Genomic DNA, 22,487 nt, shown 5'->3' with positions numbered 1-22,487 from the left:
GGCTATAGTTAGAATCTACAGTTAGTACAGGTTGTTACATTAGTACAGGCACATGATCCATTATCCAGAAACCCCTTATTCATAAAGCTCTAAATTACAGGAAAGCCATCTCCCATAGACTCCATTTTAATCAAATAAATCAAGTTATTATTTCCTTTTTCTCTGTAATAATAAAACAGAACCTTGATCTCAACGAATATATAATTAATCCTTATGGGAAGCAAAACAATCCTATTGGGTTTTTGCAATGTTTACATGAATTTTTAGTAGACAAAGTATTGAGACCCAAATTATGGAGAAATCCCTTATCCAGGACCCAAGCTTTCTGGTCCCATGCCTGTATAGTTTATATATGTGAGTGCATAGATAGGTCTGTTTATGTTTATGATTCATGTGCGCTGGAGTTCATTTGGGGGGGGGGGTTGAGCTTCTTTGATTTATGTCTTTTTTTCAACCCCAATTAAGTATGTAACATATCACTTCTTATGAAAGCTAAGATATAAATGTTATAGGATGTTAGGCTGATGTCCCATGGAGAGATTTAGTTGCCTTCAATAGATCTCTGCTACCGCAGGCAACTAATCTCTCCAAATTTCCTCTATGGTGGGCGACTAAATCTCTCCATGGGACATCAGCCTTAGATTGTAAGCTCCACTGGGGCAGGGAGTAAATGATGTATAAAGCACTAAGGAATACAGGTATGTTGGAGCTATTTGAATGAAGAATAATTAAAATGCAGATAATAAAAACCAGGGATACCATAAAAAATTAAAAGTTGAAGCCCTTTCTAGTTATATTCTAACTTTACCTCAGATTTTTTAAACTCTGCTTAGTCAGTGGTTAGGGATTTCATCAAAACTATCTAAATAAAAGACAGCTAAAAATATCACTTGCTGCCTTTACATACTATGATTTTCTTATAATATAATTCTTATTGTTGCTTATGAAATGTAAAACTTTTATTCAACAATTAACTTTTACTTTGCGCAGACACATTTAGATAATGCTTTACATTGTTTGTACAATAGTTTGCATTAGACCCTTCCCCAGTGGAGCTTAGGGGCTGTGACACACAAGAAGATTAGTCGCCGCGCGACAAATCTTTCTTGCCATGGGCAACTAATCTCCCAAAATGCCATCCCACTGGCTACAATGTAAATTGCTGGTGGAATGGCATATGCGGCGTTGCGATTTGCCGAAGTTGCCTCTAGCCGGTGGGATGGCATTTCGGGGAGATTAGTCGCCCGCGACAAGGGAGATTTGTTGCGCGACGACTAATCTCCCTGTGTGTCACAGCCCTTAAGGTGGCCCTACACTTTACAATTACGATCTTTCCTGGTTGCAGGAAAGATCATTCGTACCCTGCACTGACGTTCAGAGCTGAATCATCAGATACGGAGGTAGAAACAATAGCGATTCTACCTCCACCTGACTATTCAGCCCTAAATGCAGATTTTGCTTGGGCACCTTCAACGATGCCCGAGCAAAATCTTTTGTCCTGCCCAATCGATGAGACAACCAATAACCAAAGCTTTTGCAATATCGGTTGTCTTGTCGATCTGCCATACACACACCGAATATTAGGTTTCATACAATAATATTGTTGCGTGTATGGCCAGCTTTAGGCCAGTGCCATATGGGGCAGAGTCTTGGCCTGCGGATAAACATAACCTTGGTGTGAATATACCTATATAATAATGTCAAGTAATATTATTTTAATTAATGCATGAAAGTATGTAAATGGTGAGGATTTCTGTGCATTTGTCTCCAAGTGAAGTCATAGGTAGCAAGGTTTATTCATGCAGACAGCAATGTCCATTGTGCTAGGCAGAGACACAGACGAGAGGCATGGGATCAGGCACACACAATAGTACAGACAGCATTGTGCTGACACTGGATGAAATGCTGGCATTAGAGCCTGTTCCTGTGCTCTCTATATAAACCCTGACATTGGGAAAGCTCCAGCAGGCAAGTGAAACTTTCCCCAGTACAGACTGAGAGAGGTGAGTGAGCAGCTGCTTGAGAGCCATATGCTGGCGGTACCTGTGGGCAGGGCCGGATGTAGGGTAGGAGGGAAGAGGGCACAGGGCAGTCTCTTGGAATGGTTAGAAGAAAACTCAAAGCTGTAAAATGTCCTTTGTAAAATTAAAACAGATAAATGTTAGATATTAGTATTTAAAGCATGGGTTTCCAGTTAGTTGCACTGCAATCATTGTAGACATGCATTAAATCAGAGGTCCTTTAACTTTCAGCTGTGTCACTAATACTCCCTAAATGTATTTTTTTCCTAGATAATAAGAAAGGTAATGCAACCAAGCCCACCTGGGCTATCCATATGGCAGGGAGTCAATTTAACCTGATGCTGTATGCCACATTACTATATATTAAGGTATAGGGCACAGTGGCTCGGGGCTTGCAGTGCTTGGATCCCAAAACTGATTCCAGTAATACTATCTGTATTAATACTCAGCATGGAGACACCTGAACATCTCATTACTTTTATTTTAGGGCAAATATGGAAAAATAATGAATGATGCTTTTTATACAGTATGGTGTCTGTGTTTATATTTATAAGTTGTATAACAAAAATGAAACAATGTTTGTGGCAACCTAGACTAAATGAAGGTGCTACTGTGGAAAAAAATAATTAGACGTTAATGCAGAATTAGTTAGTACTGTTAGTCAGATGCATTCCAGGAATTTCAGGGCCCACAGGCGAACACTGATAATGTCTTCTGCTACACTGCTCCAGTGCTAAGAATGTGAAGTTTGCCCATACGCTTGGCTTAGCTGACCATTTCATTGGTTCAATTTTTGCTTTAACAGAAAACATCAGACATAAAATGGCCGAGACCAACCCACTCTCCATGCGCATGGGATCCTGGAAGGTATGCCTAGACATCTCAAAGTGGGGGAACCAGAGTTTAGGTGACGAACATGTGACCCCGTAGTTGCTTGAAATAGGAAGGTCAACTGAAGTCATCCTCAACCTACATACAGAAGTGGTAGAATAGCATCAGGGGAGCAAACACATTCTTTTTTTAACATGAAATGAACCAACATATCAACATATCTAAAGCCCTATAAATTTGCTTTTTCAACCACAAACATATACAGAACATTCTTCTATTTTAAGACATTCCACAAAACATAGTACCGTAATTATTCATACTTATTCACTCGAAACAGCACTTGACCTCATTTTTTAGAACAGGTTAGACCCTTACACTTAGGTTTTATCTTGCATTTATTCAAATGGAAAGATATTGTAGAACAAAATTACCAAAAATGACTAACACCAAAGCACTGATTATATTACTTTGTTCTTCTGTCAGTTGCTTTAAATAGTTTGGCACAATGATCAAGAGTACAACAAGCCAAAAAAAATAATTATCCCCTTTACAAAGAACACACAAGGAGATACAGTATGCCCTATAGCTGCATACCATGGTTGGGTTCTGCCAGCATTACTACATTAATACAGACCTGACATGGTTGGCTAAAAATTCTGTAAAGTGAAAAATAAGCAATGCAGTACTCACACTTCATGACCATAGATTTCAGAACAGTTTTGATGTTAGAAGGCTGACTATGGAGTCCAGAAATATTTATGTTTAAAACAAGAAGGATCAAAATGATATGATGTGAATAAGGTCATAACTTGAATTGCTTCAGATCACAGTCTATGACCAGGAGAACTTCCAAGGAAAGAGGATGGAATTCTCTTCCTCCTGCCCCAACATCATGGAATGTGGCTTTGACAACATAAGGTCCCTGAAGGTGGAGTGCGGAGCGTAAGTATTTCAATATTTATAAACTGTATGTGCCATCAAATGCTAGAATGTTGTTTAATAGAAATCTGCTGGCCAGCATGAACTGCACTATTAGTGCCTAGTGAATGGCACTATCAGGGTTTCAATATTGCTCCTTTTGGCACTCTAGAACTTATGTCTACCCATTTGTAAATGTGAAAGTGTCCTGGTAAATGTACCCTCACTACTTTGTGCACTCAGACAGCATGAATCCCATGCAGGCAGATGTAGGTCTAGGTAGAAAATGAAGACTGCACCACAAAAATATACTTAGCTGTCTAGCAAGAGCTTTGGTTTACTAATGATAGTAAGGAAAGATCTCAAGATAAGTAAAATGGTCACAATAATGTCTCTAGAGTTCTAAAAATCCTGGCTTAGGGCATTTTGGGGAAATTATACAGCAGCTCTATGCCCTATAATCAAATGATTAGGGCAAAGTTTGCCTGAGGCTCAAGGATATCTTTAGTTGCGGCAGGGCTAAAAGCGAAACAGACTTCTAAGGGCACTTTTATGCAAAGAAGCGTGTCCAACTGATGGCATTTCAGCCTATTATTATTATTATTGAACCACAACACCCAAGAAAGGTTTGCGTTGGCTGATGCTAAAAGAAACGCTCAAGAATAGCTGAAGGGATACAGCTCAAGCAATGATGCAGCGGGTGTTATTATTGGCATTTTGTATACATTTTGAAGGTGCCCTAGTACATCTGCTATCTTCCATCAATCCCAACTACAACTGCTGATCTACAGGACCAAACAACACATGGAGCTGTGTGAAAAATGTAATAGAGTAAAACAGACATACTGCTAAGGGCCACTTACCACAGACAAGCAATGAATTTGTCAGAGACAGAGGTTACTGCTTAGCTACCATATGTTTCTTCAGGGAAATCAGAACAATAGAACAGAAATAACATTTTGGCAGAGCTCCACAGCCATAAGGACATCCATATATCAACTAGTGAGCATATTTGCAAGCTATTTTCTGAAAACGACCCCAAATTGTGAGCTTTACTCAATCTACAAATACTCTTTTTTTGCAGATGGGTAGGTTATGAGCACACAAGCTTCTGTGGCCAGCAGTTTATCCTGGAAAGAGGAGAATACCCTAGGTGGGATGCCTGGAGTGGCAGCAATGCTTATCATGTGGAACGCATGATGTCCTTCCGCCCAATCTGTTGTGCTGTGAGTGTCACAAGGAACATATTCTATATAAAATGTAATGGTCAGATTGTTTTGAGAACCAGCTTACTTCTGAGTTGATACTCATTTTTACATCTCTGAATGCTGTGTGTGGCCACACACTTTGTCATCTACACATTTGGCCAAATTGCCAAAATAATTGGATATTTTTCTAATCTGGCTACCCAGATGCAAATTTGGCTGACTGGAAAGCTTGGCAAAGCTTGGCCTCTGGGCCAATGTTAGCATCACATCTAGAGCCACTGCCACATCTCATTGCCAATGATCAGATATAGACTGTTTTGACCCTATACACAGCCCAATGGGCTGCTGATTTGCTCAATAAAGGCCTAGTCAGCAACAAATGTCTGCCAACATAAGAGCATCCTAAGATGAGATCTGTACACATTTCATAGACATAATGCTGCAAAGCAAGCCATTACCAGTTATTTTGTATTATCCCAACAGAACCAAAAGGAATCCAAGCTGATGGTCTTTGAGAAAGAGAATTTCATTGGACGCAAGTGGGACATGTGTGATGACTATCCCTCTCTGCAGGCTATGGGATGGTTCAACAATGAGGTTGGATCCATGAAAGTAATGTGTGGAGCGTAAGTGACTCAACAGTATATGGTACAGAGGGCAGCAAAAGAACATCATTATGGCACATTTAGATTGCTAGGATTAAATGGGTTTTGTATATTTAAGGCCACAACTCAAGAATTCCAACTTTGATTAAAACACTGCATTCTGGTTCTTGCGCTTTCATCCATGGAACGATACGAACAACAGTTCCAGAGAGCTTAGCATTTTAATAACTGTGATATTATGAAAACTAATTACCTTGGCAGGGATTCAACGACTCGCCAAAGGGAGAGTGGAGATTTCCATACGAGTCACATATTCTCATAATCTTTTTTACCAAACTTGAAAGGGCCGAGAAAGAATTCTATCCATTATTCAATACAGCAGAGTAGAAACTCACCCAATCCCTTTTTAGAGGGTATCTTTCATCTTTAAAGTGGTAACCTTTATATTTTGTCATAGTATTATTTTTATTGTCACAGGGGATCATATTCTAAACTCCCGACATGCCCTGACCAATCCAGCTGTGTTATATATCCTTCCTATATATACTTCCTTTATAACTGAGTTCTCAGACAGGAAAAGTTAATTCTTTATCTGGGTTTCTATTGTATGCCTCGGTAACTGCTAATTATATTTCAGAACTGGATAAATAAACCAGCCAATACTATTGAGACTATACAGATAACAATCCTTCATGCTTTAACAAGGCAGATGAGAACACTGGAGGATAATTCCAGGAAGTACACGCTAATATATTCCTTCATTATAAGAAAAATCCATTAAGAAAAGTAAAAAAAAGATTTTTATACATTGAACGGAGAAACTATACATTTATGTAATTCATAAGTGAAACTGCGATAGATAAGGGCTATGTACTATGTTTCCTTTAATAAATAAAGTTATTTCCATGTATTTCAGCTGGGTTGGCTACCAGTATCCTGGTTATCGTGGTTACCAGTACATTATGGAGTGCGACCACCATGGAGGTGAATACAAGCACTGGAGAGAGTGGGGATCCCATGCCCAGACCTGCCAGATCCAGTCTATCCGACGCATTCAACAGTAAAGGCCTGACATGTTGACAAGGGGTCTCCACCCAAAGGCTCACTATGGTGCTACCAACCTCTTTTAATGCTAACTGTAGAAACAACAATCTTGTACTGTAAATTCATGTTGGGAAGACGACTTCTTAATCGTACCAGCAGCTCCGATGAAAAATAAATGTCATTCCAATATGAAACAATGCCACAGTGTCTTCTCTGGTTTATCTGCCCTCATTCTGTAGCAAATCTGCTTGTTGAAAATAGTTCTGACCTTGACAAACAATGATTCAGAAGCTTTAGGTTGGTGTGAGGGTACATACAGTGCCTTGAGAAAGGATCTCTCCTTCTGCTAAATAGCAAATCCTACATTCCTACATTCTTCTCTTGGATATTTTATTTCAAAATGCTAAAACTCCCTCACTGTATGTCAGTGTAAGTATAGGGCAACCACTTCAAGGGTGGTTCTGCTTAATACTGGTCCTTATAGAAGGGTAACCCTCACCCCACCAAAAAAAACTATTTTATTTTACTGAAAAGGTTAGAAGAATATGATATTAGTTTCTATTTTAGGGGTCTGTTTATAAATTCTCAGTGTGCAAACCCAACCTACCAAGCAATGATTACATGATATGAATTAGTGGTGCAAGGGTTGGTACCTATTTGTCTCCATCAATTTTTGGTTAGCCAAACCCTGAATACACACTTCTATTTATAGCAATGTTTACCTACCATATGTGTGTACCATATGGTCTTTTAAATGTTTATAAGGTTCCATCTTGCTTCATTATTGGTTGCCTATGGCTGGGATTCACTGTGAAAATTATTGTTGGGAATAACTGTACCATTTAATAAGTCAATGCCATTGTTCTGCTGGGACACCAGTATGGGCTCTGCTTTCTGCTACTACACCAGTATGGGCTCTGCTTTCTGCTACTACACCAGTATGGGCTCTGCATTCTGCTACTACACCAGTATGGGCTCTGCTTTCTGCTACTACACCAGTATGGGATCTGCTGGAACACGTCTTGCTGACACATGGGGCATAGTAATTCACTGTACATGCATCCTCTTTAGTTGTGATGTTAGCACTTTGGCATTACCAAAGTTTTTGACCCTGTGGAACACATTTCTCTACAGGGCCCATAATGCCCAGGTCTGACCTTGCCCTTGCTACAGGATATCTACTTCTCACATCAGTTAATCAGAACTATACTTCTGATTAACAGGTAAATCTCCCTGCTGTGCCTATTTGTAGCAGCAAATGTTTCATTGGCTTTGATAGGGAACAAAAATAGTGGTCAGTAATGTACAGTTTTTATCGGCTCAGGCAAAAGGTATCCAATCCAATCTACTCTAAAAATTGTTTTGCAAAGTTGTCATGCATATTTATTATAGTGTGTAAGCCAACATCACTGGTGATGCTGCCCATAGAAACCAATCAGCAAATAGATTTGAATATTTACCTAAAATAAAACAAAAGCAAAGATCTGATTGGTTGCTATGGGCAACATCACCAGTGATGTTGGATTACACAATATAATAAATATGCCCCTCTATATGGTCTTATTGATCTTAAAGTAACAGTATATCCCTCGCCCTTTTTTAACCTTGGTGCAATGAATAGGGCTTGTGCTGAACATACTTTTTGCCTATTCTTTTATTTAGGAAATATCTGTGGGATTTGCTATCTCTTACTCTAAACAGGGTAAAACTTGAAAATGAAACTAAAGCCACGTTCTACTTCCTGATCCCAATCAATTCCACTGACAGCTGCTCTTTATCTAAAAAGGTAGCTGTGGTAAGGGAGGGGTTTGTTTATACAGAGTCTTCTCAGTGGACAGCTGGAAGCAGAACGTGGCTTTAGTTTAATTTTCAAATGTACCTTTTAGAGCAGGATATAACAAAAATCAAGGAACTAAAGAATAGGCAAAAAGTATGTTTATCACATGCCCTATATCAGTGATCCCCAACCAGTGCTTCGTGAGCAACATGTTGCTCTCCAACCCCTTGGATGTTGCTCCCAGCGGCCTCAACATAGGTGCCCATTTTTGAATTTCTGGCTTATGTGCGAGTTTGGGTTGCATAAAACCAAGTGTAAAGCCAAACAGAGCCTTCTATAGGATGCCAGTCCACATAGGGGCTACCAAATAGCCAATTATAGCTCTTATTTGCACCTCCTTTTTCCATACTTGTGTTGCTCCCCAACACTTTTTCCATTTGAATGTGGCTCACGTGTATAAAAGGTTGGGGATCCCTGCCCTATATATTCCACCAATGTTAAAAAGGGGATATACTATCCCTTTAAGACAACTCCTCAGGGAAGGAGATTTGTTCTAACGCTAGGCCCCACATCACGCTGGACCTAGGCCAATGCCCAGTAGCAGGATATAGGAGTGCTGCCCTATAACTGCAGAGCATGTACCTGTAGTGCCAGCATCGCTTTATATCACGGGTTAAGGAGAAAATAGTAACATTACACAAAGTGCTGAATAAGGAGTAAATAATTAGAGACGTGACGATGCCAGCATATTAATGTCGCTACCGAGGGAGTTTTGTATATTAGCTTTCATTGAAATCAGGTCTTCCTTTGATTTTGCCTTCCAGTTCAGCTCCAGTAAATCTCCACAGACACTTCCTTGTGGCATTTCCTTGGGAGTGCAGCCAATGAGCACGCTCTTTATGTAGCCCAAGGAACTCCAAAGTAAATGAAGTGAGGGTGGCCGCAATTAGTATGCACAAAGGCTTCCAGCACGTAACACTTGTACACCTGAGGCCGTGAATATTGTACAAGAAGCAATAACTTGATCTGGGTAGTAAGGAAATGCAGGAACATTATTTAAAGGGACATCACCCAGTTATAGATAAGGAAAACTGCAGCTCCTTTCTGCATGTTTATGTTTCATACAAAACAAGATCTCCCACTGGTAAAAAAAGATTGGTAGAACCATGTCACCATTCTACCAGGGGGCGCTCTAGTACTTGAGACTTTGGTTAAAGGAACAGTAACACCAAAAAATGAAAGAGCTTTAAAGTAATAAAAATATAATGCACTGTTGCCCTGCACTGGTAAAACTGGTGTGTTTGCTACAGTAACCCTACTATAATTTATATAATAAGCTGCTGTGTAGCCATGGGGGCAGCCATTCAAGCTGGAAAAAAGGAGAAAAGGCACAGGTTACATAGATGATAACAGATAAGTTCTGTAGAATACAATAGTGTTTTATCTGTTATCTGCTATGTGCCTGTGCCTTTTCTCCTTTGAATGGCTGCCTCCATGGCTACACAGCAGCTTATTTATATAAATTATAGTAGACTTTCTGAAGTAAACACACAACTTTTACCAGTGCAGGGCAGCAGCACATTATATTTTAGTTACTTTTATACACTTTCATTTTTTGGTGTTACTGTTCCTTTAAATCTTCCTCATCAGTGCAAAGGCAACTGCTCCACTCATAAGATAAGAATTAGACTTAAATAAGAATCCCTTTGTAGAATAATGCAAGGCAAGCTCTTGAAATAATCTAGCTAAAAGAGGTTGGCCACCTTTGAGTTACTTTTAATATGATGTAGAGAGTGATATTCTGAGACAATTTGCAATTGGTCTTCTTTTATTATTATTTGTAGTTTTTTTTAATGATTTCAGAATTTGTTTGGCAGCTCTTCAGCTTGGAGTTTCAGAAGCTATTTGGTTGCTAGTATCCAAATTATCTTAGCAACAAGGGTGTGGTTTGAATGAAAGACTGATGAATAAAATGAATAAGAGAGCACCTGAATAGAAGAATAAATAATATAAAGTAACAATAATAATGAAACTGTAGCTTCACAGAGAAATAGTTTTTGGCTCAGGGGTCAGTGACCCCCATTTGAAGAGTTAGAAGAGTTTTTGCCTTGGGCTCCAAGTATCATAGCAGCTCCTTGGGGGCAAATGTAGAGGAATGTACGAAAACACAGAGTGCATAAAGATTGCGGTTGTTTAGTTCAGCAATAAATAGCTGGAGGGCCGTAGGATATTTTTCCCTGTTATAAATCGTGGCCCTTGTATCCAGAGGTTTTGGAAAGATAAATTTAATGTAAACCATGTTTATGTGTTAAATAAAACTACAGGATTCAGGCTTGCTGGTTACAGGACTGCAGTCTGGGTTGATTCTGGGTGCCTATTGTTTGCCTTTTACCAAAATCTATCTCACAGAGACCGCAGCCCAATAGGGAGCTGTGGAACAATATCCTGCCTGTCTGCTTCTTAAAAGAACAGTAACATCAAAAAAATTAAATTGTTTTAAAGTAATTAAAATATAATGTGCTGTTGCTCTGAAAAAAACTGGTGTTTTTGCTACAGAAAATCTACTATATAAATAAGCTGCTGTGTAGCCATGGGGGCAGCCATTCAAGCTGGAAAAATGGAGAAAAGGCACAGGTTACATAGCAGATAACTAGTAGATAAGCCCCATATAATGGGGGTTTATCTGTTATCTGCTAAGTAACCTGTGCCTTTTCTCCTTTGAATGGCTGCCCCCATGGCTACACAGCAGCTTACTTATATAAACTATAGTAGTCTTTCTGAGGCAAACACACCAGTTGTAGCAATGCAGGGCAGCAGCACATTATATTGTAATTACTTTTATATGCTTTCATTTTTTGGTGTTACTGTTCCTTTAAAAGGTCAAAGTTCCCTCTGTAGACTGTGGCTACTGCCCCCTGGTGTCTCCCAGCAATATTGCTGTGTATTTTCAAGACATGATTCTTGCCTATGGGCCCAGGCCACACAAGGTTAGCTTATGTTTCACGCTGGGTATCACCCAAGTCACAATGTATCTGATCTGTTGGTAACACAAGCATTGGTGTCTTTTCATTATCTGTTCTAATTTCCCCTTGGTTTTAAGAGATATGTGACTTTCTCAATAAAAATACATAGAGATTTTAGGAGCACTAACACTCTGAGCCTAAGAAAACTAAATGGACGTGCAACTGACCTGGTCAAAATTGCTTTAGACTTAATCATGGCCTATGATTAAGTGCGTGAACGCACGAAACGCGTCAGGCATCTTTGGTTTTAACATGAAGAAATAAAGACCGAGTTTTTAGCAGATTCTCTGGGTCCGGAGTGCTTGATGTTCCACTTTTGATATTGTTAAGAAAGTTTTAACTTAGGGGGAAAAAAATCACCCTTCTGTAATTGAAGGAATTCCAGTGTGTTCAAGACAGCCGTTAAAGGACACATTCAGTTTATAGTGCATGACAAAAAATGCTTTCAAAGTCTTAGAATTTGTAGCTGTAGTAGGGTATTTTATAGATCCGGATAATGCCCAGCTAACCTTATTTGATAGCCCCTGGTACTCTACTTCTGCAACTTAGCCTCCGTGGTGTGACGACCTGGGTGGACAAATTGGTCTTAGATCAAGACATGGTCTGAGCAGTGATACTGTCAAGAAAAAATGCACCTAGAGATGCATCAGGTCTGTAAATCAGGACCTCCTTGGCCAAGATAAAGCATTTCTATTTAATCCCACTTCTTCTGACTCAGCTTCTGATTTAGAGAAAGAGGAGGTAAGATATCACTTAAATGTTGAGCCCATCTCTGGAACAGACTGCCTTCTACCAGGGCTGGAGCAAGAGTCTGGAGCCTGAGGTGTCCATTGACATGAACATCTTTCTGGAAAAAGATAGGATCTCACTGCAAGATGCTATGGTCAAGCACAACTAAAAAGAATGTACGTGTACATTAAGGGGCTGATTTACTTACCCACGAACGGGTCGAATGGAGTCCGATTGCGTTTTTTTCGTAATGATCGGTATTTTGCGATTTTTTCGTATGTTTTGCGATTTTTTCGGATTCTTTACGAATTTTTCGTTACCAATACGATTTTTGCGTAAAAACGCGAGTTTTCCTATCCATTACGAAAGTTGCGTAAAAAGTTGCGCATTTTTCGTAGCGTTAAAACTTACGCGAAAAGTTGCGCATTTTTCGTAGCGTTAAGTTTTAACGCTACGAAAAATGCGCAACTTTTCGCGTAAGTTTTAACGCTACAAAAAATGCGCAACTTTTCGCGTAAGTTTTAACGCTACGAAAAATGCGCAACTTTTTACGCAACTTTCGTAATGGATACGAAAAACTCGCGTTTTTACGCAAAAATCGTATTGGTAACGAAAAATTCGTACAGAATCCGAAAAAATCGCAAAACATACGAAAAAGTCGCAAAATGTTCGTTTTCAAGTCGGAACTTTTCCAATTCGGGTCGGATTCGTGGGTTAGTAAATCAGCCCCTAAGTGTGACTTATCTGGCCAATCCTGGCACCTAGGCGCAATACCAGAGAGCAAAAGCACCAAACACTAATAGTATCCAGGTGCCATACAATAGCACCACTCAGCTAATCACCCCAATCAAGAAGGCACTAGGGGAATAAAACAATGGTATTGCTATTTCTTCCAACCATAGGGGTGCTTCCACAATCTGGCACATATGTGCTAAGGATAGCACCACTTGCAACATGATGGAGACTTCCTACAACCTTTGCCTTCTAAAAAATATGACACCTAAGCACAAGCTGTAAAAGAGAAGACATTTTGAAAATGAACAAGAACTGCACAAGGTACTCAGAAAAGAAGGAGGGCCATTCCCTATAAAGTCTTACATGGAAAGGGCAAAGAAAAAGTCACAGGCACAAGATTATTAATAAAAGAAAAAGTAACAGTAGTGGTTGGCTTAAATGTGGAGTCAAAGCCATTTGGAATTAGTAGCTAGTGTTTGTCAGTTGTTAAAAATTATTGGAATTATTACTATGGAATTATGGGATTATGGAATTAATGGAGGTTTGCAGGGCAACTGTGCAGTAACCCAGGCCAACCAATCAATATTTAGCCTTGCCTGTTCTACATTTAGTATAATGCTAATATCTGATGGGTGGCTTTGGGCTACTGCCCAGGCGTGAATTTGCCCCCTGTTAGTAAATAAACCCCAATAAGTGATACAACAAAGTCCTCAAATATTTAATCTTGTTATGTGCCAAGGGAGGACCTGAAGACATTCTTGAACCACTGAAATAGATCTAGTATCTGATTCTCTATATATCATTTTCCACACAATGGCCCCTCCACATTCCCATTCTCCATTCTGATCCACAAGTGATAATATAGCTCTCGATGAAGTTTGGGTACAAGAAGATGGCACCCTTCAGGTTGGATAAATATGGAGGACTCATGGATTTTGCACTGAGTTGGGGAATACTAAACATGACAGTCTATTTGTTTTCCTACAATTGTTTTGCGTATTGAGGGATGACCAACTTGGTAAGTTTACATGTCACAGTGGGATTCCCAATGGCAGTACCAAGATGGCACTGCTGGAGCCTTACAGGGCAAGACTTTATATGGTACATTGCATATTGTTGCTCATGTTTACTGGTGAGTCTGAAAGTGTGACTAAGGAAATGTAATGTACTTTGATGCCAGATACAATTTACTAATTAAGGGACAACACGTAGTATGGAGTTTTACTCTATGACGAAGTGTTAAGAGTTAAATGTACAACACATTTATGAGACGCCAGAGAAGATTACATTTCCAGTTTGCTTCCTGTTGACTAAGGGCAATCACACAGTGCTATTCTGGGATTTATTTTTTACCTTGAGGGCAGGTGACAAATGTGCAGAATTGCTCCCCGTCATTTCAATGGTATTTAACTGAATGAGTCTGCTTGTTGGAGCTTGGAAATTCAGACTGCTGAGCAACAATCACCTAAGCTGTAGCTCACCCACAAGTCCAAGCTATTTCCACTGAAGTGAATGTAAGGTGATTCCATTTTGTTACAAGCTTATGGAGCTATTAATTGCTCAGGAGATAAAAAGTCCAGAATGTCACCCAACTCCATTTACATAAGGACAGGCCCACCTGAGGGCCCTGTTACCAGGCCAATAAGCTGCAGACTGACTGAAGCTTTGATTGGGCTGTGTATGGCCACCTTCAGATTTGGCCAAATCCCAAACCAAATATAGAATTCAGTACATTCCTAGTTTAATTTTGAGCCTGTGTTTGGCCCCATGTCCCTTTTTGGTACAAGAATGTGTGCCCTGACCAAAGGGAATAGCACCACCTTACACTAGTTATATATTCATATTACACATTCCTTTTTATTCAGTGCAAGTTACAGAGCTGTCATTGTTATAATAAAATAATTTAGGCAAAAAAATAACCATTTTGCTATGTTTGGCCCTCATTCCCCGGTGATGTTTCGGCTGTAAGTCTCTGAGCATCTTTGACATTCAGACAATGACCTAGTGTGGGCTAAATGATCATTCTCTTGCCAAATAAAGGTACAGGAATGTGCGCTCTGTACTTGGTACCGCTAGCAGATCACAAATTAACCACAGAGCATGAAGAATAGGGTCATCACGCCTTTCATGACTCGCAAGGAACTGGTCTTTAGACTATAGTCTTTAGAACAATGGCTGCAACAATCATGCATTCACAGAGATAAATGAGTTCCCTACACAGGGGCCAGCACTTCATCAGAGATATAGGAGTTGACAGGATCATTATTACGAGCTGTCATTTAAGCTTGTCATCAATTTCCAGCCCATTGTGTGGATTCCTGGAATCCGTTAAAGTCTAACAAGCTAAAGTGGGAAGCCATTAAGCAGGGAGAAGAATTAGGAAGTAAGTTAACATTCAGAAACTAGGATTTGGGAGTAAGACATCACCTAGTGTGCCATGCACCAAAGCAGCGGCAGCAGATCATACAGCCATTATTGCGATGGGCTTGCTCTGTGGGGAAGACCAATTAGGGTTACTTAATCTCCATTAATGAATGTGTACAAAGCAAGGGCTATTTTGCAAAAATTGCTGGCTGTGGACAGATAAACATTAAAGGGAACCTGTTACCCAGACTTAAAAAGCTGTATAATAAAAGCCCTTTTCAAATTTAATATAAAATCCAAATTCCTTTTTTTATTTTTATTAACACACCCATAACCGTTATAAAGGCATTTGAAAATCCCAGCTGTCAGTCATATATTGCTTGCCCTGCCTGTATGCCTCAGGCATAGAGGTGGGGCAGACAATAACTGTAACATTCCATCCAGCACCATAATTGTGTAGCAAGTGCATTGGTATGGGCATCTGGTCCTCTATCCTATCACATTAACAAGATATTGTCATGATGCAAAGCCTGCCTCAATAAGTATCCACAAAATGGCTGCGATTGTGTAACAAAATGTATATTATTTATAAATTGTAAGTTAAGTTTATTTTGCTCAAAAAACACAATAGTAATCCATTTGGGATTATTTCTTAGGGTGACAGGTCCCCTTTAAAATTGATGAATATTGCATTACTTATTAGAAGTCTAGTAAAAAGCAATTACACAGGCAAAAGCTGTCCATACATTGAAAGATTCGCTCATTTGGCAAGGTCGCCAAACGATTGGATCTTTCCCTGATAAACCCACTTGAGGTGGGCGATATCAGATCACATAGACGAGATACAGGCACACATCAATGAGCTGATGCGCTTCTTGTCCCGACAGGATTTTTAAAACTGCCAATCGACTTCTGCCACATTTTTGGTTGGGTAGACCTATTTAAAGGCCCCATACATGGGCCGATAAGCTACCTGTATAGCCACTTTGAGAGGGAAAGTGTAGCAGTCTGCACAGATAATATTCAAATACTACTGAGAGATGCCATTTTGCTGGCTTTGGCCAAAGGCATTAGGGGTCATTTTCTGATTCATGGGGCAGAAGAGCCACCTGTAAGTGTGCATCAGTCTTTGAGGAAATAAAGAGATTCATGTTGCCCTACATATAGTTATGACAATATTGACAGCTTACTGCTATTCAAGTATTTCCAGTGTATAAAAGACCACTCACAAATCCTTTATTATTTGATGGGAATTAATTACAAATTAGTCAGACAAGACAAAGTTAGCTCTCAAGATCTCTTATTTAATAAGTGCTCAGTAATGAATTGTGTTAGGACGAGGGAGCAGAAGAAGGTGCGGGGGGGGGGGGGAGCAAGAAGTTATGAATTACAAAACCAGCGAGGAATGGGATGGGGGGGGGGGGGCAGAAGGAAAACACATGGTTAAGTCAAACAGAAGAAAAAAAAACAATGGCTCCAGATCTGTTCATAAAATAAAAAGACAAATTGAAAACAGATCATTTTTATCAATTGACCTTTTTGCTTCCTTTTAAAGCAGCATCTTGTTTGTACAATAATGTGTGACATTAAATAAAGCCCTTGATAAAATGACAATAAATTATTCTGCTATTTGCTTCTTGAGGACAAAAGAAGGGGCTGCTGCCTTCAGTCTCCAGTTGTGGAAGGCTACAGCTCTAGTTAGTAAGGAGAAAAAAAACATTTTTAGTACAGGGCAGTTGGGGTTGTCGAAGTTACAATCATATACCTTATATCTGAACTAGTAACCAAAAAACCCCAAGCCCACATTGAAGAGTAGTTTCCGTGGCGGTCCTGTTTTTGCAGGATAGACATTCTAGAACAAAGGCATAGCAACTAACACCAAAGGCATTGTGGCACATTGCACCAAGGGGCACTTACAGGTCCTCATTTTTTAACATTGGGAAATTTACCCCAGTGCAGAAACCCACAGAAACCAACCAGAACTGTGCTTCCATTATGCAGCAGACTAACCCAGTCTACCTACTAACTGGTTGCTATGGGTTATGAAACACACCACTACCATAGGAGAAGCAGCCATATTGGACAGCCTTGGAATGTTTGGACTCTCCATTCATTTTTATTATAAAGAGAACATTAAATTAGGAGGAAATGGTATAAGGTGACCAAACACAGGACAATAAAAGCTGCCGACGTTCTAAGTCAGCGGTTTATTGGCCCTCAGATGGGCCTGTCCAACTAATATATGGAACATCGCCCAGATGTAGATTGGGAAGGTTTAAAAATCAGATAGGGACGAGAAGTGCATCGGCGCATTGATGTAGTCCTCCTGGTGGCCTCTGTCCCGGAAATGAGATCTGAACTATTTAGCCTGAATCAATTTGATATCTCCCTAAGGTGGCCTACTGGGGAATTATCTTTCAGTGTATGGTCAACATTAAGTATGAAAACAGCCTTCCTTCACTGCATATCTGCCATACCACATGAAAGGTAGAACTGCCATGCCAGAGAAGGAACACAATAAGCGACACCCCGTACTGAATTATGTAGATACGGAAAAATAAACTGAGCATAAACCATTGAGAAAAGGGAGATGGTTGTTCGATTAACACTGGAGTCATAGGGTCCATTTGTCTCAAAGCCAGAGCTCAAATAGAATTAACTTTTTCTAATGAAATATGAATATTAAAAGCACAGTCACAGAATGCACAAGGTAGATCTGTCTGTACAGTAGGTGCGTAGTTATAATGACTGACTTCAGCTCCATGCAGCACTTCTACGTTTGCTATTATTTCCCCTTCACCAGCATGACATTTCATATATTGCATTTGTGGGTTTTTAACATCACTATATCATCATTCAAGAATTTAATCAGTAACATCAATGAAATTCTGGGACCAGATAAGGCATGCATTTGTTTGGTTACTAGTTTCTTTTCCTTTAAGTGCTGTCTGTATAAATACTACATGGGACCACAATCTGGGACCCTGGGTAGTACTTTCAGTACAAAATTATGGGAAACAGGACATGAAGATGTGTTGGTTTAGTATATGATTTAATGAACAGTGCACCACACTGTGACTTCCAAAGCCACACAAGGCATACCCTATTTGAAGCACTTTAAGGTGCACAACGTTAAGTGAGGTAGAATTGACCGGCCAGCAGAAAGTCCCTCCATGTCATATGTGGCAATAGTTAATAGGTTTAAATGTAATTTAAAGGCCATTTTACATGGGTGTGGTGTCTTTTGCGTCAGCGTGTATATATAGGTAACACAGGGAGAGGACAAACTGACAGCTAAGCATGCAAAATGTGCACAAAAGCAGGCCAAACTGGACTATACAGAGGGACCTATAGACACCCGTTGGACAAGGACTGCAATAATGTGTCAATCTGGTGCTCACCAGACGGCCCGATATTTACTGTATAGGCAAAATGGTGGATGCCATACATGGGCCAATAAGCTGCCAACTCATTCTGAAGGGACCTGGGCCTATCCAAGGTTGTATTTAGGTCCAGTGCCACCCTAGGAACTGAACCTATGTGTGCCCTTACGTTGTGTAGGAGATGTCACGGGTACTTGTGACATCACTTCCACTAGAATAACGTCACAAGTGCCACGGGAACCCACACCCCCCAACAGTTCCACCACCAGATTTGGCCCGATAGTATCTGGCAGTAGCTGTGGAGAGTTTTTGTTTGCTGATTTATTTTTTTAAATTATCGATAATATAGTCACCCCCCCCAAGGTTGCTGCCCTAAGCACAGACCGTCGGGTGTATATATATATATCTTTGAGAAAGGCGTCTTTGAGAAAGGCTGCAGTGGCAGCCGAAACGTTAGATGTTACTTTGTTAATAAAAAAGTTTTTTCTTTAAGTCCTGTGAGTGCGGTACCTTCCATCCTGTATACATTTCTGCATTTTTTCGGACTGCACCCAGGCAATTATGATAGCCCTTTCGTGAGTGCCTGTTACATTACTGAAGAGATAGATATATATATATATATATATATATATATATATATATAATTTCAGCACTGGGCCCATCACCAATATTAAACACAGGGCATCCCACTCTGGATAATGAAGCAGCAATGCAACAGATACCATAAAGCCAAGAGCTGAAATAGCACTGGCAATTTGTCCAGCCCATGATGGCACTAAGGCAAATTCCAAGTAGGTACAATTTTTTGGGACAGAAATAAGAAATGTTTGCTATAAAGTGATTATCACACAGCCTAAAGGGAAGGGTAAATTGCACAAGTGTATAGCATCAGCAAAAGCAGCCTAAAAGGCCAGACTGAAGACTTAGGTTCACAGGTGTCTGAGTGGCTGACAGCTGCCCATTAATAATATAGAAGGCACAAAAATGATCCCAACCATGGCGTTGCTATAGCTGCCCATGCAGGGGAAGCCTCACTTGTTTGGGGAAGTCACAAAGGATGATTGCCCACTTTGAATCTCTGTCCATGTACGGGGGCACCTGGTGCCATGTTTTTGTACATTAAATACTGTGCTTTTAATGGACAAAAGCAAAACTGTATGCAAGCAAAGTGCCTAAGAGGCTGGCAGGGAGAGTATACAAATGCAGGGATACAAGGGAAGGCACCAACAAAGTGTAATGTGTAAAGTGTTGGTGCCTTTCCCCATTATCCTATATTCACCAATCTTATTACAACACAAAGCACAACAATCATTTCATTGGGGACACAAGCTATAAAAGTAGACCTGCCCAGAATGTATTAAACACTATCATAAGAATTGGTTTTATCTGTAAAACAATGTGCAATATTCAGTTGAACAGTGCCGATATATAATTATTTGTATTCATTTAATTACTTGCTGCATATAAGGATATATTTCTCCCTGCCTGTGGGAGTCCAGGCACTGCACTGAACATTACTCCATTGATTTCAGGCACCATTCAGTTACATTTGGGTGTCAGACTACATCTCATGGGCTCTATGTCAGGCTCAGTGCAGAGCAATACCCCCCACACCAGGGGTGACACAAGGTTCTAATTACCCGATTAAACAACTACAAAATAATTAAATAAAGGCGCAATTCAGCAAAAGTAACATGCCATTATGATAAGTAACGGGTTGTTTCAAGGGACAGTACACACCAGTTTTCACCATGAACTCACTGAATGCGAAATACTTTTTGCCTATTATTTCATGCGTTTTTTTTTCTTGCTCTAAAAGAGAAATTAAAACCACCTCCACAATTTGTGCCTTAAATTCTGGTTCACTGTTCACTGTTTGTGGAGGAGCAAGTAGAATAAGAAATGACCAGTTCAGAACTCTGTATAATGAGTTGCTCCTTAGCTAAAAGCCTAAAAGGGACTGCAGTATAGGAAGGGCAATGTTGTTTTTACAGAGATCATTCTCCTCAGTTAAATAATTATACTGGTTTGGCGGAGCCCTATGTATAATGAGCTGCTCCTTATATAAAAACCTGCAGCTTAGGGAAGGGGTTTGTTTATACAGAGCTCTTAACCTTCAGCTGCGCAATGGGGATCTCAGGGAAGACAAACCAAGTATCCATGAGCAAAAGATGGATCTGCAGAAATAAATATACCAAACTGAACTCCAATATGTAGAAAAGGGGGGTTGTGTGATTTGTGGATATTGGGTTACTTATTACGTATTATTAGAATGACGACAGGGCCACACTCCAATAGTACTCCAGACAGCAGAAATGCAAGTGCTATAAGGGCAAACAAGGTGAAACTGGAATATATTCAGTAATAGAGTTTTTTGTTTTTTTTTATCCAAACCTGAGTTTGTTTTTTTAATGTTCTGGGTTAAGAGAGTGTGCCTTTAATGAGTAACCTTTAATCCTGCATATACAGTTCCTCAGCAGTAAGGGCTCTGGCACAAGGGGAGATTAGTCGCCCGCGACTTGCATACGCGGCGCCGAGATTTCCCTGAAATCGCGGCGCCGCGTAAAACATCCCACCGCCGATTTACATTTTCGTCGGTGGGATGGCATTTCGGGGAGATTAGTCGCCCGCGACAACGGAGGTTTGCCACGGGCGACTAATCTCCCCATAAGCCAGAGCCGTAAGTGGTAGCAGTGTTTTTAAAATGCCGAAAGGGTCATTTACAATGCCTCACACAGTGTGCTAAGTGCAAAAACATCTTAATCTTGCACTTAGCCCCCTGAGCAGGGCATCGTACAAACAACTGCATGCCTCTGCACTCAGTTTCACAGGGCAGAGACTGCCTGACCACTGTGCTAAATTGAAATGGGACTGGGTGGGGTATGTAGACATTTCCCCTCCAGCCCCTAGCTTGCACATCATTTGTATGTTTTAGTAAGGGAGCAATGAGAGGCGCAGCCTGCGTTGGGGCCCTGCGTTTGGGGAGGCAGTATGGACAGTCTCTTGGCTCTCTGCAGCGCCAAGGATTTTGAGTTCAGCACTCTGTGCGAAGAGCAACAACCCCAGGGGGCACAAGTTCTGTTAAATGAGTACAAAAAGAGGACACACTCCTGCACTTCCACCCCCAGGCCTTGTAAATGAGCCATAAAGCATTGGTGTGAAACACCATTTCTCATTAGGAAACCAATAGTGAAATGAAGCTTAAATTCTTCCAGTTATACATTCTGCCAACATGCATGTGTATATCAGTGTCTGCTGTACTAATATTCTGGGTTTCCCGGTGTCTCGTTACACAATAAGACCCCTTCCCAATGCAATAGACAAGGCAATATAATTCCTACAAATTTCTTTTGGAAAAATGATACAACAGATGAACTAGAAGTCTCCAATAAAATTCCAGGTTGCATTTCAAAACATAGTGGGAATAATCAAAGGGCAGCATACAGCCATTTATATTGTGCCGTGTACACTGTTCATTAAGGCATTTGGGGCACTGCTTTTCCCACCTGGAACTGTTGTGCCAGCTCCACAGTTGTGATTGAACTTACTTACGACAAATACCGCTCTTTTGGTACCTGGCACATAGAAATGACCACCCTGTGTACTGATCAGCAAAACTGCAGTTTTTAATTGGGCTACGGACTTAAAGGGACACTACTGCTAAAAAATAAATCTGGAATTTAGCAGGTCAAAGTTAAACAGGTTTCCCAAATATTGTGTACAACAGAACATACAACAGGAGGACTTTATCTATATCTTTTCAATAAAAGGTAGTGCCTTTAAATACAGACTGCAGCCTAACAACGTATTGCAAGGGCTGGGGGCGAGCACCACAACACATGATAACAA

General features: G+C 40.2%; 1 protein-coding gene across 1 annotated transcript; it reads left to right on the top strand.

Annotated features, from left to right (window-relative positions):
* Nucleotides 1-1,978: 1,978 nt before the first annotated feature.
* Nucleotides 1,979-6,821, top strand: cryba1 (crystallin beta A1). Its single transcript, NM_001103065.1, is given in 6 exon segments — nucleotides 1,979-2,003; nucleotides 2,827-2,888; nucleotides 3,676-3,794; nucleotides 4,855-4,996; nucleotides 5,462-5,604; nucleotides 6,500-6,821. Coding segments are annotated over 5 exon segments (597 nt in total). The 5' UTR covers nucleotides 1,979-2,003; nucleotides 2,827-2,843; the 3' UTR covers nucleotides 6,648-6,821.
* The last annotated feature ends 15,666 nt before the right edge of the window (nucleotides 6,822-22,487 follow it).

The sequence above is a fragment of the Xenopus tropicalis genome, chromosome 2 (assembly GCF_000004195.4).
Source record: "Xenopus tropicalis strain Nigerian chromosome 2, UCB_Xtro_10.0, whole genome shotgun sequence".
Lineage (NCBI taxonomy): Eukaryota > Metazoa > Chordata > Amphibia > Anura > Pipidae > Xenopus > Xenopus tropicalis.
This window is presented reverse-complemented; position numbering and strand designations above follow the sequence as displayed.